Genomic DNA, 17299 nt, shown 5'->3' with positions numbered 1-17299 from the left:
TGTGTGTGTGTGTGTGTGTGTGTGTGTGTGTGTGTGTGTGTGTGTGTGTGTGTGTGTGTGTGTGTGTGTGTGAAGGGTTTGTGTGTGAAGCGCTTTTACCAGTGGTATCAGGCATTTTCCCTTTAATAAACCTCACCCAGCTACAGAGGACCGTAAAAGAAATGTCACCTATGCCACCATCTGAGGTTACTTGACAGCTTAGCAGGTACAGTACACCACTTGTGACCTTATGTACGTTAAAAGTTAGATCGACACTGCACTGCACCATTTCTGGAAATCAGCTACTTTTCCACCTCCCCCTTGACTTAAATAATTGAGTTTCACCCTTCTACTGTTCTTATTTATTATTCTATATTACACTATATGCTAGCTTGAAGGTAGAATTTTCATTGCAAGACTCTGAGAATGGCTTGAGGTGCGGGAGAATGGTAAAAGTCAACCATTTAACTCAAGGGCAGGTGTGGAATGATCTGATTTCCACAGATGTTGTCGTGTCGTTTTAAAGGCACACTTTTGCAACATTTGCAGGGTTAGGAGATGTTCTGCTTTGGTCTATAAATGGTTGAATCACATTATTATTAGAAATGTACAGGATCCAAGATCCGGTTCCGGATCCGGCAGGATAATAGGGTATTTTCAGACTATCCGGATCCGGTTCCAGGATCCAGGATCGGGTAGCCGAGGCTTTTAAGTCAAAATAGTTTGAGCCAACGTAATAAAAAGGGCCCACATGTGTGAGTAGGCTATGTGTTTCAGCCCTTTCGTAGGATCCGGTATCCGGTTCCGGATCCGGCAGGATCTTAATCAGTGGATCCGGTATCCGGCAGGATCCTAAAAATCAGGATCCGGTGCATCTCTAATTATTATATAGTGAATGACTGTTGTTTGTTGTTTGATAGCTTGTGCGAAATCAACACTCATGCGCTCACAAGTGCCAGCTACTGAACATTCAAACATTCAACCCTCTGCTCAAATTAAAACACCTGGTACCAAAAGTAGCAGAGTGTTCCTTTCAAGAAAGATACATCAGGGTCAGGCTTAGAGATGCATAATATTGTTACCAACTTTTTTTAGACCACTGAAAATGGCAAATGGGTTTGTATTGTATATAGTATGTGTGTTTTAATATTCACATAAGACAGTAAGTAATTACAGTTTTCATGAAAAATAAAAGACTTGAATCAATCAATTTCTTTTATGGAATCGTTTTCATCATCATCAGATATGCCCGGTGGGACAGTCCAGGGGAAATAACGTCCTGATCAAGCAATGTTGTGCAATGAAAAGCCTTTTCTACTGTTTCATCAAGTATTCAGAGGCATAGAAAATAACACCTCCTTGGCAAGAGCAGTCTCAATACAATAAAACTATTGCACTATTCAAATTCTCTTCATCAAAAAGCGCATTGGTAGAAAAAAAAACAAGTTGATTGATTTCAATAAAGTGCTAATCAGCAAAGCTATACACGAGCGTCTGACTCATTTGCTTTCTTGCACTCATGGGTCTCTCTCTCTCTCTCTGTCTCTGTCTCGCAGCTTACACACTTGCTAGGCTAATCCAAACACAACCCATCTCAACCCGACCCAACTGTGCAGACAGAGAGATCAGAGACATATCCTTGGCATGAGCAGTTCAAAGCAATCTTAGAAGTCTGTGGTGTGGTGCGGTGCGGCGCAACGCAACACACACTAGAGTACGCAAGTCTCGCAATGGGACAGTCTTTGAGAAATTGTCTTGTCTCAGAAACTCCTCTACAAAAGGGATGTGCCCACACATCCCACTCATTTGCACTTATTGTCTACATTGTGCATAGTAGGTGTGAGTTAAAAAGTTCAGTTTCCTACATAGAGCACTGGATAGTAGCCAGGCCACACCCTCCTAGTGATGCAACACATTTGACGTTGCTTCTATTCAGGCCAAGAGCAATGTAAATATCGTTTCTGATCTCCCGAAAAATCGGGAACTCCACCCACTTTGCAGGAAAACAATCAATCAGCAGCAAACCTAGGGAGGCGGGTGGACCATGCCGTTTGGGAAATGTTCATTGTTATGCTATTGGTCAGACCAAGTCTCGAACAGATTAGAAAGTCGATGATTATCAGGCTACTGGATAGTGAACACGTGAAGATTCTGGATTCAGACAGGGCTTGAAGCAACTGAAGCAGCAGAACCAGCAGCAGCAGCAGCACCAACAGTAGAGGAGGGAAAGGAAGTGTAATGTCAGAGGATAAGGGGAGCTCGCAGGTCCAGATGTCCTCTCTGAGTCAGAGAGCAGGCCTTTGCCTTTGCCGTTGCCTCTGCCTCCCCTCCAGGCCCCGGCTCTCGGTCTCCCCTCGGCTGGGCTGCGCTCCTCAGTTCTTGGCTCTGACCGGCAAGACCTTGAACTCGCGCCTGGCCCCCGCGGCCCTCGGGTGGAGGACCATGGAGTGCTCCTCCCTGCACTGCAGCTTGGCAAAGTTCACAAACACCTGCAGCGGCGGGACGGGGATGGGGACAAGAGCAGCAAACAACAAAGAGAGAAAAGAGGAGACAGATGAAACTGGGGAGGCGCTTTGAGCCAAAATGTCTGACCTTATCTTTTGAACAGTGAACGTGTGCGTGTGTGTGTGTGGGGGGGGGGGGGTTAAGAGAGAGACAGAGCGAGAGAGAGAGTATACGTGTGTGTGTGTGTGTGTGTGTGTGTGTGTGCATGCATGTGTGTCTAAGGATGTCGTAGAAGTCATAAGATGGCATTAAGCTCGCTAGGCTGAGGCTGACACAGGGTAAAAGTCTCTCCCTTTTCAACGCTTGACTTCTGCACTTCTGCAGTCAGGAATAAAATGCTAGACAAAAGGGCCTCAAGAGATGATATAATTAGTCTCTCTCTCTCTCGCTTACTTTCTCTCTCTCTCACTGTCTTTCTCTCTTTCTCTCTCTCTCTCACTGTCTTTCTATCTATCTCTCTCTCTCTCTCTCTCTCTCTCTCTCTCTCTGTCTCGTTCTCTTCCACTCGCTTTCTTTCTCTCTCTCTCTCTCTCTCTCTCTCTCTCTCTCTCTCTCTCTCTCTCTCTCTCTCTCCTCAGCGTTCTCCTTAGTTCTCTTTAGAGCTAGTGTGTGCCTCAAGCACATTATCACTGTATCTGTTAACGGCACTTTCCTTATAAAAATAGCGCAAACACAATGGTGCTAAATTGCTGTAGGTAATTGCTTTTAAATGAAGGAGTGACAAGAGGAGTGTTTGTGTGTGTGTGTGTGTGTGTGTGTGTGTGTGTGTGTGTGTGTGTGTGTGTGTGTGTGTGTGTGTGTGTGTGTGTGTGTGTGTGTGTGTGTGTGTGTGTGTGTGTGTGTGTGTGTGTGTGTGGGGGGGGGGTGTTCTGTTGGCTCTCATGACATGACAGTCAGATTATTCCAAACAATGCTCCGTCCCATCTCAGACAGACACAAGACGCTCGTCTCCACATTTAGCGACTGTTGATTTAATGACAGCCACTTCAAGGCTGCAAAAAAATTAAGCGGAAAGAATGACACCCTGATCTCAGCAGGAGGTCGCGGTAATACGCACCGCTGAAAATACAACAGCCACCTGCCTCCCTTATGACACAGACAGAAAAATAAGGAAGGTGACATCTGTCACTGGAAAAGAAACGCTAGCTTGGAATGGAATTTTAAAAACTAGTGATAATTTCGGCATCTGCTCATGATTGGAGATAACAGAAGACTCTGCAGTGCAGGTGGTTCAATGATGTTACATACGTGTAACGTAACAGAATGCACTTAGAAAACTGGCCTAGGAGGTTGTAGAATGCTCATTGTAAGGAAAGGTCTCCCTCGGGGGGTATTAACATCAGGGGGTATTAACATCAGATGTTCAGAACTTTTCCAAAGTTCAGCCTCCAGAGGACTGACCAATCCCACACCCTGCCCCCTTTTAGAACATCTCAATTCATCCAGACAGAGCCCCGAGACACCGTCAGTCAACCATAGTTTTTTTTAGAGGGGGCAATAATTGGGCTCTATTTCTTGAGGCTTACCCCCCTGGGCACTATTTTGGCGTTGTAGAGCAGAGGTGGTAATCCTGGTTTTAGAAAGTGAAAAGCTTGCCACATTTTGTTTCTAACACAGGGGACTTTTCAGAGAGGCAAGTTTGTTTCCTTTTTGAATGTGTGACTGACATGTTGTTGAGGAGCTGTGTGTTGTACTGTACTTGGAATAGTCCTGACAAAGTTTTCACTTTCTGAGCCTGTGATTGACACCTCTGTGTTGCGGTGCATAGGCAGAGTGGGAGTGGTCTCGACTGGGCTGATCCTGACAAGGGTTTGACTTTCTCAACCTGTCATTGACTTTCTACTGTAGTAGGGCAGGGCATACAGGGGTGAGTTTCTCAAAAGAGAAGTTGTTAGCCTGTTAGCAACTTTGGTAGTTGCCAATGGAAAAATGCATTGAAAACAACAAAGTAGCTAATTTAGTAAGCAACTTCGGTTTTGAGAAATTCACCCCAGTATTTTGGCAGTGAACTCCACTGATCTAAGGTGGTCTGTGAGATGGAGATACTCTGACAAGATTTTCTGACAATTTGGTCTGAACTTCTTATTGAAACCTAAACCTGATTTAGGGCAATGGATAGTGGGTAAATGGCCATGCATGGTATAGGGTGGTCTAGGACCTCTGTGCATTTAGTAAGGAAGCAAAGGCAGTGGGCAGTGGTCTTACCTAGCCTTTGGTGGTCTGTGAGATGGAGTAGCATTGAAAAAGCTTTCATTTCTACACCCAGAATTGAAACCTCTGCCATGGGGCAGTGGTCCCACCTGCTCTAGGGTAGTCAGAGAGACTGTGTAGCAGGACTACATTTTGGAGGCAGTACCAAGTGAGGGGAGGAGACTGGCAGTGCCTCCACCTGCTCTGTGAGAGAGCAGTCCTGATGTGATTGGTCAATTTCAGAACCTGTGCTTGAATCTGTAGTAGGTCAACAGTGGCCTCACCTGGTGATGCGTGAGACAGAGTAGCACTACTCTCAGGGTTTTAACCTCCCGAAGTTGTGATCGACACCTCTAATGTACAGTGGGGCAGTGCAGGACCAAGGCCCAGTGTCACCTGCTCTATTGTAGTCTGCGAGATGGAGAACTACGGACAAGGTTTTCAAATTGTAAGGGAGTAGCTGTGTCCTGACCTGATCTAAGGTAGTCGGAGAGACGGAGTAAAACCTAACTCCCTGATAACTTTCTCGGTCATCTGGCAGTGTAGGGACAAGGCTCTGAGAGACACAGTAGTCCTCGATTGCTACTGTGTGTGTGTGTGTGTGTTTGTGTGTGTGCGTGCGTGCGTGCGACTACCTGTTCTAGGGTGGTCTGAGAGACACAGTAGTCCTGTGTGTGTGTGTGTGTGTGTGTGTGTGTGTGTGTGTGTGTGTGTGTGTGTTTGTTTGTGTGTGTGTTTGTGTGTGTGTGTTTGCGTACGTGCGTGTCAGTGTGTGTGTGTGCGCGCATCATTACTTGGTCAAGAGTGGTCTGAGAGTCGGAGTAGTCCTCGATGTGTGTGTGTGTGTGTGTGTGCGTGCGTGCGTGCGCGCGTGACTACCTGGTCCAGAGCGGTCTGAGAGACGGAGTAGTCCTCGATGTATGTGTGTGTGTGTGTGTGTGTGTGTGTGTGTGTGTGTGTGTGTGTGTGTGTGTGTGTGTGTGCGCTTGCGTGCGTGTGCGCGCGTGTGTGCGTGCGTGCGTGTGCGCGTGACTACCTGGTCCAGAGCGGTCTGAGAGACGGAGTAGTCCTCGATGTATGTGTGTGTGTGTGTGTGTGTGTGTGTGTGTGTGCGTGCGTGCGTGCATGTGCCTGACTACCTGGTCCAGAGTGGTCTGGGAGACGGAGTAGTCCTCGATGTGTAGCCGCTCCTTGTTGGCCAGCATGAGCTGGAAGATGCGTGCAAGGGAGGAGGTGGCGATCTCGTACTGCAGCGTGTTGTAGTGCTTCTCCTTCTGCACGCAGCCCGGGAACGTGCTCTCCATGAAGGCCTCGGCCAGGTTCAGGTTGGGACGCACGCCCTCCTTGGCCGCCCGGATCTTCATGGTCACCACGTAGCCGTCACCAAATCTGATGGAAAGAGAGCAAACAGCACACACACGCACGCACGCACGCACGCACGCACGCACGCACGCGCACACACACACACACACACACACACACACACACACACACACACACACACAATGACAAGCAGTGAGATGGCAGGTCATCTGCGCAACCAACCAAGCAGCCCATTTGCCCTACAAACCTGGGGTGCATTTCTCGAAACCATAGTTGCTGACTATGTAAGCTACTTTGTTGTTTGCAATGCAATTTCTCATTGACAACTACCCAAGATGCTAACTGGCCAACAACTAAGCTTTCGAGAAACAGGTCATCTGCGCAACCTGTCTGTCACCAAACCTCACAAATAACAAACAGCTCATTTGCCCTGCAAACCCGGGGTGCGTTTCTCGAAAGCGAAGTTGTTAGCCAGTTAGCAACTTGAGTAGCTGTCGATGGGGAATTGCATTGCAAACATCAAAGTAGCTAACGTAGAAACGATGGTTTCAAGAAATGCACCCCAGGTCACCAAATCTTACAGGAAGAGAGTAACATGCACATCAAGAGGCAATTACATAGCAGGTCTTCTGCCCAACAAACCTGCCATCAAATGTTACAAGAAAGAGAGGGACATGCACAACAAAAAGCAGGTCAGGGCTCCCCCAGCAATTTATGGCTAAGGTGACAACCACGAGAATAACCACCTACAACCTTGACTAGATCCCCAGAAAAGACGAAGAAAATTGTACTGTGACTGTAACAGTGTTAATTTTGTCAGCTTTCTTAAATTTAGTCGTAGTCTTAGTCACAATGACGAAAATCAATTTTAGTCTTAGTTATATTTTAGTCATTGCCTTCCCAATTTAGTCTTAGTCTTCGTCTAAATGACGAAAATCAATTTTAGTCTTAGTCAATTTTTAGTCATTTTAGTCAACAATGTACATAATAGAACTTCTCTACACACTGCGTCTCTTTTTAACATATGTCATTGACTGTACAGAATAAACCTTCTCCGCACACTGCTTCTCTTTTTAACATACATCACACTGTACAGAATAAAACTTCTTCACACACTGGTTCTATTTTTCTCTATTTTATTTAACGCCATTGTTAATTTCGTCATCTTTTTAAAATTTAGTCTTAGTCTTAGTCACAATGACGAAAATCAGTTTTAGTCTTAGTCATATTTTAGTCATTGCCATCCAAATTTAGTCTTAGTCTTAGTCTAAATGACGAAAATCAAAAAAGGGCATTGACGAAATATTTTAGTCATAGTCATGGTTGACGAAATTAACACTGGACTGTAATTTCTAAAGTGGATTTATCAAGACATTGTACAAGCTCTTTTTGGAGGTTTTCATATATTAAAAATGAAACAACATGCCCTTTCCAGCAATAATGTCTATGACACCAGTTTACCCACCTACCCCCCCCCCCCCCCATGTGTCAGCTGACAGATACTCTTGTTGTTGTTGCTGTTTAAACGTAATAACTTGCCTTGCATATCAGAAGCAGTTAGATATCAGTTCTGCCCAGTTATTCCAAAAGGTTACTATATAGCTGTCACTCAACTCTAAAAAAGAGCAACAAACATCATGCTCTACTACTGTTGCAATGCGTAGTCATGTGTCAGAACACAGCCCTAGGCCATGTCAAATAACTGTGCCCCAGGGAAGCACTGAAATGCATCTTACGGTAGTTTTTAAGCCTACAGTGAAGAGTGATTCAGGACAGAGGAAGACGTTCTGTCATACAAAGTCAAAGGCAGTACTTGGAAATTAACTTCAGCTTGAGAAAAAATATTATGCATCCTACTATGAGACTACTTATAGCAACAATGTGTTTATTCTGGCAATATGTCAACTTAAAATGCATTTCAGTGTTTTGAGTGCACAGGGCAGATCTGCACTATATGGCAATGTGTAATTCAGTGAATGTAACCACTTGAGAGTTAACAGCTTAATGATCAAATCATTACTGTTGATGATCCTTTTTTACAGGAGCATTATGTCATTACAGTATAAAAGGGGAACACAATTACCGCTATATACTATACTAATATGCCATTTATGTCCATTTTGTTGGTTCTCGTCTTGACACTGTGGCTGTAATGTGCCTGGCATAGCCATCATTAACCAATTACACATTATGGCGGTATAATGATGTTCACCGCACTGCTGGGATGTTGAAAAATGGCTCTACTCTAATCCTAGTCATTTGGGCTGCACTGTACATTGTATGCTGCAGAAGTATGAAAACAGTTGCTTCTGACAACAGCTCTAAATAGGTTTCTGCATCATAAGGCAGCATCTAAGACAGTAAGTAGGCTTAATAATAATATTTATAATAATAATAATAATAATAGGCTTTAGATCAGGTTCGAAGCCCATCCTTGCACTGCATATCTCCATCCATGGCTGAGGTGCCCTTGAACAAGACAACCAACCCCACATTGCTCCAGGGACTGTAACCACTACCCTGTACTAAAAAAACTTGTAAGCCACTTTGGATAAAAGTAATGTAATGAAGCTAAGTCATGTAATGAAAGCTAAGTCAGCTTAGTAAAGTAATTAAATCATCTAATGGAGTACACCTACTTGTACTTGAGGTGCTGGATGGTGCCCAGACACTTGAAGGTTCCATTGACCATGATGGCCAGACGAGTGCAGAGGGCCTCACACTCCTCCATGCTGCAAGAAGAGGACATTTTGTTATTTCAAGACAGAGCTCCAGGGGGGTCGTAAAGGCAGCAGAGAACATTGTCGGCTGCCCTCTTACCTCTCTGCAGGGCCTTTACAGCACCCGCTGCCTACTGTAGAAAAGGCCAAGTCTATTCTAAAAGACACCTCACACTCAGGCCACAACCTGTTGGAACTGTTGCCATCTGGCAGTAGATATAATAGTCCAGAAAGCGCTTTTACCCAGCCAACATTACTGCTTTAAATTAAGCTACCAAATCTTATGGTTCATTCTTTTGAAACTCGGTTGTCGGAAACTCCGGCTTACGCTTCGGGAAAGTGGAATAGAAAGGGTACATGTAGGCTACCCAAATCGGGGTTCCGAAACACAAACTCAGAGCAGCTCGGTGTACTCTGAGTTTGTTTAATGTTGGTGTCTTCAGACATGTGTAATGTCCACAACTGTTGCAATAGAACGCATTTACAATCGTTGGCGGGAGAATAAACTCGGGTCAACTGACAGCCGAGTTTCAAAAGAATGAGCCAATGGTTTTAGCATACAGCATTGATATGGATGTGTATGGCTGTGACAGTATGTGTGGGTGGGTGTGTGAGGTTTGTGAAGTACTGTATACTTGGGTGTGTGGCTGTGTGTGATTGGACTACATCGTTATGTGTGTGAGAAAAATAGCACTTTTCTAGAAAGTACTTTCCTAACTTTTCAATTTAATAATTCATTGCTTCAATGAACAAGGAATACTCAATTTCGTCGTACCAGTTACAATGATAAATAATAAAGATATTCTATAGACATTCACTAGAAATTGTCATCATTGCTTCTTTTAGTTTTAATTTTCACAAAAGTAGATGCATTGCAGAGATATGTACAACGAATGTAAGTGTGTTTGAGTGCTAAATAGTTGTTGCGGTGATAATTCAACACTTGAGAGGAAGACAAGAAGAGGGTTAAATTCTGTGCTCCAAGAGTTGAATTAACACAACAAAATGTATTCTGTGTGTGTGTGTCTGTCTGTATGTGTGCGTGTGTGCCAATGCGTTTACGTGTGTGTGCGCCCATGCGTGTGAGTGTGTGTGAGCCCATGCGTGTGTGTGTGCGCCCATGCGTGGGATTGTGTGCGTGTATTTCTTCACCCATGATGGGTGTTTACCTATGTGAGGTGAAAACCACAACCTGTCCCTCTTGAATGACGCTCATGAGGGAGAGATATGTATACGTGTGTGTGTGTGTGTGTGTGTGTGTGTGTGTGTGTGTGTGTGTGTGTGTGTGTGTGTGTGTGTGTGTGTGTGTGTGTGTGTGTGTGTGTGTGTGTGTACCTGTGTGAAGTGAGTACCACGGCGCGTCCGTCCTGGATGACACTCATGATGGAGTTCCAGAGGAAGCGGCGGGAGTGGGGATCCATACCTGTAGTGGGCTCATCCTGGCACGCGCACACACACACACACACACACACACACACACACACGCACACACGCACACACGCACACACGCACACACGCACACACACGCACACACACGCACGCACGCACACACACCATGACAAAAGACAAATTGACGAGAGGAAGTCACCTAGCACGTCCATACATTATACATTATTCTCTCCCTCTCCCTCTACTAGAGACTCTCCCTCTGCTATCCCAGTTGATGAGCTCCCTGGGGATCCATGACAGGCATTAGTGGAGCTCTTGGACATCACATGTCATGGTGCCATGGATGATTGATTAGGGAGTTAGACTGTAGATCAAAGGTTTTGCAGGTTCAATCCACACCCTTATCAATCCCTTCCTTCCTCCATGGCTCCAATGCCCTTGAGCAAGGCACCCCCATCCCCACACTGCTCCAGAGACTAAAACCAAATACCCGGTCATATCTGTTAGCCGCTTTGGAGAAAAGCGTCAGCTAAGTGTCATGTACTGTAATATAAAAACTCTTCACAGAGCCATGGCGGATTTGTCACTGCTGGACAAGCCTGGGCCCACCCGTACCACATGGGATGCTACACAACCATCTACAAGATTCTACAGCTTCTACAACTAGCAGGCAAACCATCTACAAGATTTCAAATTCTCTCGAGAAAGGGACCCACATAATGTTGAGCATTTCCAATGGCTCAATGGGGTGCCATGTTGTGTAGGCAATGACACACCAGCTGAGTTAACAGGTGAATGAAGGAATGGGTGGTCTGATCAATTGTGGCTTCAAGCAGACCATACAGTCTGCAAAGGTCACACAAGGGCCCCTAACGCCAATAGGGGAGGGCCCCGGGGCAAATGCCCTGCTAACACCCCCTTTACAGCTTTGCCCCCTAAATGTGCTATACAAATACACTGTGTGCAGAATTATTAGGCAAACGTGTTTTTTGACCATATTGTCCATTTTATGCATATTTCCCGCCACCAACCTCTATGGACATGAACACATATTGGATTTAAGCATTCCAGGTCATGCATATTTGTACATTAAGAGATGGCATGATCGAAGGAGCCCAATACCCTATATCAGGTGTGCATAATTATTAGGCAACTTTGTTTTACTATGGGAAATTAGGCTACAAAAGAGATCTAACAAACTCTGAAAAGTCTATAAACAATTTTGAAGTCTTCTAGAGGGATGTGGCTGTCTTGAAATTGGCAAGACGTTGGTCACGTTAGCGCAGAAGTATACATAACAAACATACATACATGTGCCTAATAATTCTGCACACAGTGTAATATAATAACTATGATTAGCATCATTATCTTCATGAGCATTTTAAAGGGGACTGCGGAGGAAAAGAAAGAAACACATACTAAATTGAATGCCTCTGAATGGAAACTGTGTTACTTTGCCAAACTGTTGGAAGCACTACTACAAATGAAACCAGTTATGATTATGATTACTATTGCTATCATGAACACTTCAAACGGGGCAGAGGGCAGCAAGGAGATCATCTGAATAGAACTTAATGGAGTTTGGAGTGGAAGCGGATTGTGCTGATTGGTCCTCACCAGTAGCAGCAGGGCTGGGCAGCCAATCATAGCGATGGCTGTGGAGAGTTTGCGCTTGTTCCCCCCGCTGTATGTGCCAGCGCTGTAGTTGGCGTACTGGGACAAACCCAGCTTCTGAATGGCCCATTCAGCCACCTGGATACATGGGGAGAGAGAGAGAGAGAGAGAGAGAGAGAGAGAGAGAGAGAGAGAGAGAGAGAGAGAGAGAGAGAGAGAGAGAGAGAGAGAGAGAGAGAGAGAGAGAGAGAGAGAGACAGAGAGAGACAGCGACAGACAGGCAGACATACACACAAACATAAGGAGATACAGACAGACAGACACAGTGTGTGTTTTAATATAAAAGCAGTAGAGAGAGAGAGAGAGAGAGAGAGAGAGAGAGAGAGAGAGAGAGAGAGAGAGAGAGAGAGAGAGAGAGAGAGAGAGAGAGAGAGAGAGAGAGAGAGAGAGAGAGAGAGAGAGAGAGAGAGAGAGAGAGAGTCAGGCAGGCAGACACACAGACATGCAGAGATACAGACAGACATGCACAGTGTGCGTTTCAATATAAAAGCAATAAACGGTGTGCCACTGAGAGCATCTGACAAAGTAATCAACCCTTTAAAATGCAAAACAGTCTAATCAAATATGCAAAAAGAGAGTCCCATGATTAAAAAGTGAAAAACAAAGCAATCCAAACAAAGGCACACAGAGATAAATAGTCAATTGTACGTAAACACCAACCCTGCTAATCTCAGACTCTGGGACCCCTCTGAGGCGAGCGTAGAGGTGCAGATGTTCTCTCCCAGTCAGCAGGTCATCGATGGCATCGAACTGAGGACAGTAGCCCATGTTCTGATGCACATCCAGGATGTTGGTCAGGATGCTGTGGACAGATTTAACTGATTAGTGACACTTCACCTGTTCAGACACGGGACCTATACTGAGAAGCTGGTTCAGGAGTAAACCAGGTTAAGCTAAGTTAAGTTAAGTGGTAAATCATGTAATACGAGATGAATTATTACTTAAAGGGGTATGCCACTATTTTGGGGCTTAATACAGTTAAAATCGTTCGCTGGGGTTTATAAAGGTGGTAAAGTGTCTTATTTTTCATGTGAAGCGTTGTCTTGCTTTAAGATAAGTTAAAAGAGGGAATATGTTGCTAAGCTAGTGAAAGTCAATGCATCCATGTAGCATTGCTACATGCTACACGGATCCATTGACTTTCACTAGCTTAGCGACATGCTCCCTCTTTTAACTTGTCTTAAAACAAGACAACGGCTTACATGACAAATAAGACACTTTACCGCCTATATAAACCCTGGGCAACGATTTTAACTGTATTAAGCCCCAAAATAGTGGCATACCCCTTTAAATTAACCTGGTTTACACCTGAACCAGCTTCTTAGTATAGGCCCACAGCGTTATAAATTTGCTGTTATCAGAATGGCAATGATCAAGTCGTAGTGTATCGCTAAAGGCCTGGTGTTACGTCACAGTAGTGTAGTACTATGGTAATTAACGTTTCAGTGACAATTGGGAGGGAAAGTGGAAAACAGCGATCCTAGCGGTTACGTTCCAAACACCAGGGTGATCCTATTGAAACTCCCATAGACAAGTTTTTAAAAAAATCCCACAAAGATATGACTTGGAACTATAACACCAGACACATTTTTCAGCGTACACAATAGCATGAACTACTACCTGTGAAAATCTTAAGTAATTTTTTGCCCTTTTAAGAAAAATAGAAATTGTGCCAATCTGGTCGGAAACGGACTACAGCTCCCAGCTTGCTGTGCTTCGCGCCTCGTTGACAACACAGAGAAACAAATGAACGCGAACGAACGCAAGTTCTTCGCATATCTTCACATTCTTGTAATCCTATGAGTTCCACATTGTCTTCTTATTACACATATATACACGCGATCATTTTGGTATGGTTTTAAATTCTCTAGTAGATATGATGGCTTCTGTGGTGACGAGTAACCACCTCTCTGGCTCATGTTTGGCTATGCTAATTTGGCTATGCTAATTACATGGAGTAAACAAGCCACACATGCCAGTCAGTGTAGTTCTATATTAGCTTTTTAAAGAATATTAAAATCAGCTCAGATCAGTGAAAAAACGAACATTTTACCACCTGATTCGATAAAACGGGCCAACATGCCCATAATATGACTGCCACTACTTCTACTTCGTCGTCAGGGCCGAGATGTAATTTTTCAAAGAAAAAAAACATTCATTTGTTGCAGGGGGTTGGAACGTTGCCAGCAGGGGGCGATGAGATTACTTTCCCTCCCTATTAGTGCCACTGGTGGGACGCTGTGCATTATGGGGCTACATAATAAACAACAACGAAAAGGTATTAGGTAAACAAACAAACCATCAGATCTCTTTTGTCTTGAAGATTTACTTAAACAATTACGATCACCTCCTTGTGTTACTGGCATTCCCCCAAGAATTCTCAATTTCACCTACAACTCCTCTCACCTGTGTCCTGTGACGGCAGCTTCACCTGATGTGACCTCGATGTCTCCTGTCAGCATTTTAAAGGTAGTGGTCTTCCCGGCTCCATTCACCCCCAGCAGTCCAAAGCACTGAATGACAAAGCGAATAAGGGAAATGGGATACAAAGTGTTACAGCTGCTTGTGTTTGGCTATGTGTTCCTGTCCCTCTCCTGCTTCCCTCCTGCGACTGGTTGATTGACAACTCCAACAACACTATAAGCACTCAAAATTCCTGCCGCTCATCCGAGGCTTTCTTGTGGGGACTACTGACTGTTTGTCTCTCCAGCCATGGGACTGAGTTATGTTGATATTGTTTGGACTTTCTGTTGGTTTATGATTTCTCATTTAGCCTTCATTAGTAATATCCCACAGGCTGGGTTGCTTTTAAGAAGCTGTTTCCTATCATTTTAAGTCCAGGCTCGCTTTGTTGTTATCCCTTTAATTCCCATGAATGTGTTGGGGTGTAACAAAACAGACAGACAGACAGACAGACAGACAGACAGACAGACAGACAGACATGCAGACAGACAGATATGCAGACAGGCAGATATGCAGACAGACAGATATGCAGACAGACAGGCTGGCAGGCAGGCAGGCATGTAGGCCCGTGGCAGACCCAATACAGACTGGTAGACAGACAGACATAATCGGTCTCCACTGGCAGCCTCATTTGTGACCCTTCTCCCAGCCTGCCTGCTTGTTTGCGTCTGTGTACATTATAACTGTTACCTTGCTGTAGGACCTGTATGTCTGCTATGACTAGCTATCTGGAAGTGCCAAATAAACAGATTCATGTGCCCAGAATAATAATAATAAACCAACCACGCCTCAATCCTCAAGCCCCAGGATTCTGCAGACGCTTAATTAGTCCTCGTGTTGTGTTTGTGCTGCATATTTGAGTCTGGAATCATGAGTTAGTGGCACTGGACCCATTTTTGCTGGATGGACTACAGCAGTTAGCAGCAGGCATGGGCTACCCAAAAACTCAAGGGTATCAAGATGGATTTTTATTGCTGCAATTTTGTTAGTCTGGGAACTTTAGTTTGTTTATGTTCCCTAATTTCCTTCAGGATATTTAAAGTTACCCTTTAAACCCTGAATATGATTAAAAGTGGATGAAAACTTTTACAATTTTAGAAAGGTTCAAACAATAACTTGATGCCTCTAATTGTCACCAGAAACATGCATGCCCTGGGATTATGTATTTCTTTTTTAAAGTATGGTGGATGAGCAACCAAATTAAATGTAATATTATAGTGTACGTATAACATGAATGATATCCATAACTCTTTTATTATTTTGGCAGCAATGCAAGGTTCTGTTACTATTAACACGAAGTGCAGACTGTGTACACTGTGGGTGAACTTTCTGTGTTTGGTGATATATTATATATATAGGGGGTATGAATGCAAAGTTGCCTGTGCTGGTACTTAACACACCCATGACCAATAAACCCTTTGAGCTGCACAATGTTTGATTAATAAATGGTCACAGTCACAGTCACACACACACACACACACAAACACACACACACACACACACACACACACACACACACACACACACACACACACACACACACACACACACACACACACACACACACACACACACACACACACACACACACACACACACACACACACACACACACACAGTCACGCACCCACACGCACACAAGCATCTTACCTCTCCAGGCGACACACCCACGCATATCCGGTCCACCGCTGGTGTATTGCGGCCTGTGTATAGCTACATCAAAAGGGCCAATGCATAGGATTAGAATGAATAAAACACACATAGATAGCACACTGAAGATAAAAAAGAATAAAGTATAGGACAGTGCATCAGAGACAGAGAGGGATACAGAGACATGAGAGGGGGGGGGGGGCAGAGGGAAAGAAAAGACAAGAGAGAGACAGACAGGAAGACAGACAGAAAGACAGACATCAGACGGACGGACAAACAGATAGACACAGGGAGGGAGGGAGATTGAGGGAGAGGAAAAGGGACACAGAACACCACTTGGGGCAGGGTATAACACAAAAAACATAGTTACTGTAGATCATGCATGCCGACGTACCTTAGTCAGGTCTTTGATCTGCAGGATGTCACAGCTGCTGTTCTCCATGTGGAGGCGCTCTCTCTCCTTGGCCACATCCACATCCTCCTCTGACAGTGGGGGCAGACTGCAGTCTGCCATCCTGATTGTCAAATGAAATCAATCAATCAATCAATCAATCAATCAATCAATCAATCAAAAAAAAAAAATCAATCCAGATAAAGGTAAGGTGTTACAGTAACATAAACAACTGTTACAAGCTGAAATGGCTGTATGCATATTATAATGGCTCTATGCATATTGTATGCTCATTTACTACATAGGCCTGCATGTACTTTAAGTACAGGGTATTTGTTATAGTCCCTGGAGCAGTGTGGGCTTGCCTTGATCAAACCATGGAGTGATAGGGAGTAGAAGGGTGAGTAGAAGGGCATTCGAACCTGCAACCCTCTGATCTAAAGCCCATCTCCTTAACCACTAAGCCTGTCGGCTGCCCCAACATTTGGCAGTGCCCCACTGTCAGACTCACCACTGTGTGAGGAAGAAGCGGTACTGGATGAGGATGTTGAAGGCGAAGTAGATGAAGCCCTCGGCGGCCATGAAGGCCATCTTCCGGCCCAGGAAGTCCCAGTGAAAAGGGTCTAGCTGAAAGTCCTCGCCTGGAGAAGTATAGGGGGGACACAGCACAGGCAGGTCATCACCAAGTGCTCATCTGTTACTTAAAGAGACACTGTGTGAGAATGTTAGTTGTTTATTTCCAGAATTCATGCTGCCCATTCACTAATGTTACCTTTTTCATGAACACTTACCACCACCATCAAATTCTAAGTATTCATTATGACTGGAAAAATTGCACTTTTCATACATGAAAAGGGGGATCTTCTCCATGGTCCGCCATTTTGAATTTCCAAAAATAGCCATTTTTAGCTGCAAAAATGACTGTACTTGAACCACACTCGAAAATATTTGTTCATTACTTATTTAACTTTCATGTAAAGATCAAATAGGCAGCCCATTTTCAAGGACCAGCATA

At 44.4% G+C, this 17299-nt stretch overlaps 1 protein-coding gene across 1 annotated transcript in view; it reads right to left on the bottom strand.

Annotated features, from left to right (window-relative positions):
• Positions 1-1181: 1181 nt before the first annotated feature.
• The window catches only part of LOC134455615 (retinal-specific phospholipid-transporting ATPase ABCA4-like), a 103374-nt gene continuing 87256 nt past the window's right edge, over positions 1182-17299 (bottom strand). The window contains exons 40-49 of the mRNA XM_063206790.1: positions 16796-16925; positions 16288-16408; positions 15894-15956; positions 14187-14293; positions 12441-12582; positions 11724-11858; positions 10053-10156; positions 8637-8729; positions 5814-6063; positions 1182-2468 (exon numbers count right to left, since the gene is read on the bottom strand). Of these exons, the coding sequence (XP_063062860.1) occupies positions 2352-2468; positions 5814-6063; positions 8637-8729; positions 10053-10156; positions 11724-11858; positions 12441-12582; positions 14187-14293; positions 15894-15956; positions 16288-16408; positions 16796-16925 (1262 nt within the window). The 3' untranslated portion in view covers positions 1182-2351. The remainder of the gene's footprint in view (positions 2469-5813; positions 6064-8636; positions 8730-10052; positions 10157-11723; positions 11859-12440; positions 12583-14186; positions 14294-15893; positions 15957-16287; positions 16409-16795; positions 16926-17299) is intronic.

This window comes from Engraulis encrasicolus, chromosome 9 (genome assembly GCF_034702125.1).
Source record: "Engraulis encrasicolus isolate BLACKSEA-1 chromosome 9, IST_EnEncr_1.0, whole genome shotgun sequence".
Classification (NCBI taxonomy): domain Eukaryota; kingdom Metazoa; phylum Chordata; class Actinopteri; order Clupeiformes; family Engraulidae; genus Engraulis; species Engraulis encrasicolus.
Note: the sequence above shows the minus strand (reverse complement) of the source record. Positions and strands in the feature narration are given on the sequence as shown.